This window comes from Nicotiana tomentosiformis, chromosome 4 (genome assembly GCF_000390325.3).
Source record: "Nicotiana tomentosiformis chromosome 4, ASM39032v3, whole genome shotgun sequence".
NCBI lineage: Eukaryota > Viridiplantae > Streptophyta > Magnoliopsida > Solanales > Solanaceae > Nicotiana > Nicotiana tomentosiformis.
This window is the reverse complement of record NC_090815.1, coordinates 97,324,993-97,330,712: the sequence shown is the minus strand read 5'-3', so window position 1 is coordinate 97,330,712 and position 5,720 is coordinate 97,324,993. Positions and strand designations below refer to the sequence as shown.

General features: G+C 42.4%; 1 protein-coding gene across 1 annotated transcript; it reads left to right on the top strand.

Moving 5' to 3' along the window:
• Positions 1-1,647: 1,647 nt before the first annotated feature.
• LOC138910191 (uncharacterized) lies at positions 1,648-2,028 on the top strand. The gene has a single exon (XM_070201413.1). It carries the CDS (start codon positions 1,648-1,650, stop codon positions 2,026-2,028), a length of 381 nt encoding a protein of 126 aa, XP_070057514.1.
• Positions 2,029-5,720: the final 3,692 nt, after the last annotated feature.

The window sequence follows — 5,720 nt, the reverse complement described above, 5'->3', positions numbered from 1 at the left end:
GGTTGGAATGTTTTCCAAATCATTCCATTTGTATGTGGGATGAACTTGCGGAGAAATATATTTCAAAGTACTTCTCTCCCGGGCACATGGATACTCTTCGGGATGAAATTCTAGCATTCAAGCAAGAGCCTAATGAACCACTACATGAGATATGGGAAAGATATAGGAAAATGGTGAAAGAGTTCCCCAACAATGATATGACGGAGAACATGATTCAACAAACTTTCTATCGGGGGATCAATACCACCAACCAATGTGTAGTGAATCAACTTGCCGATGGGAACTTCATGACTACGCCTTATGCGGAGGCGTGTGATATTTTGGATGAGATGGTGGATACTTCATCGGCGTGGCAATCTAGAGCCAATGTTCCACAAGATGATCCAAATGTGATTCTTTTTCATAAAGAGTTACATGACCATGGGCAAGCCATAACCGAGTTGACAACCATCATGAACCAATTGGAAAAGGCTCAACTTTAACAAGTGCAAAACCTGAGGCAAATCAATGCTATGGAGGGAGTCAATATGATGGTAAATAAGAGAAGAACAAGAAGTCCACAAATGCAACAAAGAGTGAACGATTTCGTGCAAGATAATAGTGGGTATGATCAAGGAGATTCTTACAATGATCAAGATGAAGAGGTCCAATATGTGAACCACTTTCAAGGGCAAAGAAACAACTACCAAGGCCCTAGTCAACAACAATGGAGACCTTCGAATAATCAAGGCAATTGGAATTCTAGCAACCAAAGTAATTGGAATGGTGGAAACAATCAAGGAAATTGGAGTGGAAACAACAACCAAGGGAATTGGCAAAATAATAATAATCAAGGAAATTGGGGAGGCAAAAACCAAGATAGGTGGAACAACCAAGGAAATCGGGGGTCGGGTTTTCAAAGGCCCCCGATGTACCAACAACCGAGCAACCCACCTCCTTATCCTTCTCATGGTCCTAGTTCCTCCAACAATGAAATGGGTCGTATTGAAAACATGTTCAAGCAAATGATGGAGAAGAATGCCGATTCCGATGTCCAACTTGCCTCACACACCACATCAATATGTAACTTAGAAGTGCAAATAGGTCAAATCTTTTAAGCTTTAAATTCTCATCCTAAGGGGGCACTACCAAGTGATACGGTGGTGAACCCGAAGGGTGGGAACACTACGAGTCATTACGTGGACATTACTACAAGAAGGGGAAAAGGTGGGAATGCACCTACCTCAAGTCAAAGGCAACTTGTGGATGATGAGCAAGTGGTAGAAGAAGAGGAGATGCTGAACAATGTTGTGCAAGCAAATGATGAAGTACGGATTGATATTGATAACACGGTGGAAGAGACTCAAGAGGGTGTGAACCTGTCTAGGGATCATGTGATTTACATACCGGAATTTGTGGTTCAAAAAGCTAAGGCACCATTGCCTAAGCCACTACCTCCCTATCCCGCTTGCCAACAAAAATGGCGAGAATCAATTCAAGAAGTTTATTGATATGATGAAGAGTCTCTCTATAAATGTGCCATTAGTTGAAGCTTTGGAGAAAATGCCCGGATATGCTAAGTTTATGAAGGACTTTGTAACAAAGAAGAGATCGATGAATTTTAAAACTATCAAAGTCACTCACCAAGTGAGTGCAATTGTGCATTCGATGGCTCCAAAGTTGGAAGATCCCGGTGCTTTTACAATTCCTTGTACCATTGGAAGTGCCGAAGTTGCAAAAGCTCTTTATGATCTTGGGGCGAGTATCAACTTAATGCCCTATTCAGTTTTCAAGACATTGGGAATTGGGCAACCAAGACCCACATCTATTAGATTACAAATGGCTGATCGTACAATGAAGAGACCGTTAAGGGTGATTGAGGATGTATTGGTTCGAGTTGACAAGTCCATTCTCCCGACGGATTTTGTGATTCTTGATTGTGAAGTGGACTATGAGGTGCCGATTATTCTTGGTAGACCTTTCCTTACTACGGGGAAGGCTCTTGTTGATGTGGAAGCCGGTGAACTCACTTTTCAGGGGGTGGGGTGAGGGGTGGGGGTGATGAAAAGGTGGTGTTCCACGTGTGCAAATCTATGAGGCAACCAAATAGCAAAGAGGTGTTTTCTTTCGTGGACTTGGTGACCGACGTGATTGTAGATGAAACAAGTGTTATGATGAATGTTAATGATACATTGGAGGCCGTCTTGCTCAACTTTGATGATGACGAGATGGATGGCTTCATGGAATGTGTTAACTCGTTACAAGGCATGGGGTCGTACAATTATGAGCACTTCAAATTGTCCTTGGATCTTGAAAATAGGACAACTCCTCCAACAACGCCCTCAATCGAGGAGCCTCCCATTTTGGAGTTGAAGCCATTGCCTCCACATCTTCGGTATGAATTCCTTGGCCCTTCTTCTACTTTACCGGTTATTCTTTCCTCTTGTTTGACTAACGTGCAGGTAGGCTCTACATTGGCGGTGCTACAAAAGAGGAAGAAGGCTATTGGATGGAGATTGGTGGATATTCGGGAAATAAGCCCCGCATTTTGAATGCACAAGATTAATTTAGAGGAAGATGCCAAACCCTCAATTGGATATCAAAGGAAATTCAATGAAGTAATGCAAGAGGTGGTCAAAAAAGAGATCATAAAGTGGTTGGATGCCTGGGTTGTCTACCCCATTTCTGACAGTTCGTGGACTTCTCCAGTGCAATGTGTTCTGAAGAAGAGGGGCATAACCGTGGTCACCAATGATAAGAATGAGTTGATTCCAACAAGAACGATGACCGGATGGAGAGTGTGCATGGACTATCGGAAGCTAAACAAAGTCACAAGGAAAGACCATTTCCCACTTCCCTTTCTTGACCAAATGCTTGATCGTCGGTCGGGCATTCTATTGCTTTCTAGATGGATATTCAGGCTACAATCAAATCCTTATTGCCCCGTAATATCAAGAGAAAACAACTTTCACTTGTCCCTATGGCACTTTCACTTTCAAGCGGATGCCATTTGGCTTATGCAATGCACATGCAACTTTTCAATGGTGTATGATGGCGATATTTACAGATATGGTAGAGGAATACGTTGAAGTCTTCATGGATGACTTTTTGGTAGTCGGGGATTCCTTTGATGACTGATTGGCAAATTTGGATAAGGTATTGGCAAGGTGTGAAGAAACGAACTTGGTGTTGAATTGGGAGAAATGCCATTTCATGGTTAAGGAGGGTATTGTCCTTGGCCAAAAGATTTAAAATAAGGGGATAGAGGTTGACAAGGTGAAAATAGAGGCGATTTCTAAACTTCCACCTCCAACATTCGTGAAGGGAGTGAGAAGTTTCTTGGGTCATGCGGGGTTTTACCGGCGTTTCATAAAGGATTATTCTAAAGTGGTGAACCTCTTGTGTAAGCTTTTGGAGAAATATGCTAAATTTCACTTCAATGATGATTACATGAGAGCATTTGAATTGCTCAAGTTCAAGTTGACAACTGCTCCCATTATCACCACCCCGAATTGGAGCATTCCTTTTGAGCTCATATATGATGCTAGTGATGTGGCGGTTGGAGCAGTTTTGGGGCAACATATCAATAAGATCTTTCATCTGGTCTACTATTCTAGTAAGACCATGAATGATGCCCAAGTCAATTACACTATAACCGAAAAAGAGCTCATTGCTATTGTGTTTGCAATTGAGAAGTTTCGCCCGTACTTGATGGGTACAAAAGTGATTGTCCACACGGATCATACGGCACTTCGGTACCTTATGAGCAAGAAATATTCCAAAGCTTGGTTTATGAGATGTGTGATTTTGTTGCAATAGTTCTATATAGACATCCAAGACCGAAAAGGAAGTAAAAACCAAGTGGCAGAGCACTTGTCTCATTTGGAGGAGGAGGGGAGGCCGCATGATGGCCTTGAAATCAATGACTCCTTCCCCGATGAGCAACTCCTATCCATTTTAATGAAAGAGGTTCCATGGTTCGTAGATCTAGAAAATTTTCTTATGAGTGGTATCATCCCGGATCTAGCAAAATGGAAGAAGCTCAAACGGAATTGTCAAGACTATTATTGGGATGAACCGTACCTTTTCCAGATTTGTACGGATGGAGTGATTAGAAGATGTGTATCGGAGGAGGAACAAGTTGAAATTCTTGGGGCATTTCATTCTTTACCGTATGGTGGTCACCATGGTGGAGCAAGAACGACGGCCAAAGTGCTAATTTGCGGTTTCTATTGGCCCACTCTCTACATGGATGCAAGTGATCTAGTCAAGCATTGTGATGAATTCCAAAGGGCCGGTGGAATCTCAAAGAAAAATGAAATGCCCCTTACCACCATTTTGGAGGTAGATATTTTTGATGTGTGGGGTATTGACTTCATGGGACATTTTGTGAGTTCTTGTGGAAATACCTACATCTTGGTAGCGGTCGATTATGTGTCAAAATGGGTTGAGGCCGTTGCTCTACCCAACAATGAAGCAAGAAGTGTGGTGGTATTTTTGAAGAAGAACATCTTCACAAGGTTTGGTACTCCGCGAGCTATCATAAGCGATGGGGGGTCGCATTTTTGCAACAAAGCTTTTGACACCATGCTTAGCAAGTATGGTGTCACTCATAAAGTTACAACTACCTATCACCCTCAAGCAAGCGGTCCAGTGGAAGTCTCCAACAGGGAGATAAAGAGTATTTTGTCCAAAACGGTGAATGCTAACCGGGTGGATTGGTCAAAGAATCTTGATGATGCATTATGGGATTATCAGACTGCTTTCAAAACTCCTATCGGGATGTCCCCACACCGGTTGGTGTTTGGAAAATCTTGTCATCTTCCGGTGGAACTTGAGCACTAGGCCATGTGGGCTTTGAAGAAGTTAAATCTTGATTGGGATGCAGCTGCCACCTTGCGGGTTTCACATTTGAATGAATTAGATGAATTTCGGTACCATGCATATGAAATTTCGTCCTTGTACAAAGAAAGAATGAAGTACCTTCATGACAAATACATCCGAAACAGGGAATTCAAGGTGGGCGATCTTGTTTTGTTGTTCAACTCACGATTGAGGATGTTTCCCGGAAAGCTGAAATGGAGTGGTCCCTTTGAAATTGTAGGTGTGACACCTTTTGGTGCATTGGACTTGAAGAACAAAAATGATGAGGTATTTCGAGTCAATGGTTACCAGGTGAAGCATTATTTAGGACAAACTGATGATAGCCACGTGATGGCAGTGATTCATTTGAAGTGATGGTAATCTGCGTTGTGCCGCGACGTTAAATCAGGTGCTTCTTGGGAGGCAACCCATGTTTCTTTTTCTTTTTATTTTCTTTTTTTTAGATAGGTCTTATTTTGTGCTAACTTGATTTGAAGTGTGTTGCAGGAATATGTGTGCTTTATAGGAACTGGGCTCAGAAAAATTGGCTAAGTAAGAAAAAAGTGCGGACCGCACAATTCTTGATGCTGCAGCAGAAGGAAAATACGATCGCACAATTCTAGTGCGGAACGCACAAACTGAGATGGAAAAATGCAAAATCTCTGAAATTTGTCTGTCAAAGAAATGATCAAAGTGTGACCGCACAAGGAAATTTGCGGTCCACACCAAACTCAGTAGTCGCACACGTAATTCTGCGGATCGCACATCAACAGAGGGAAATTGACAACAGGTAACAGAGTGCGGACCACAAAAGGAATTCTGCGGCCGCACTCGTCTCTTGAACCCTTAGCCAATCTCGTATAGTATAAATAGTAGCC

What these genes read in the sequence shown, in the direction of transcription:
- LOC138910191 (XM_070201413.1), top strand. Translation starts at nt 1,648, where the DNA reads ATGGCTCCAAAGTTGGAAGATCCCGGTGCTTTTACAATTCCTTGTACC.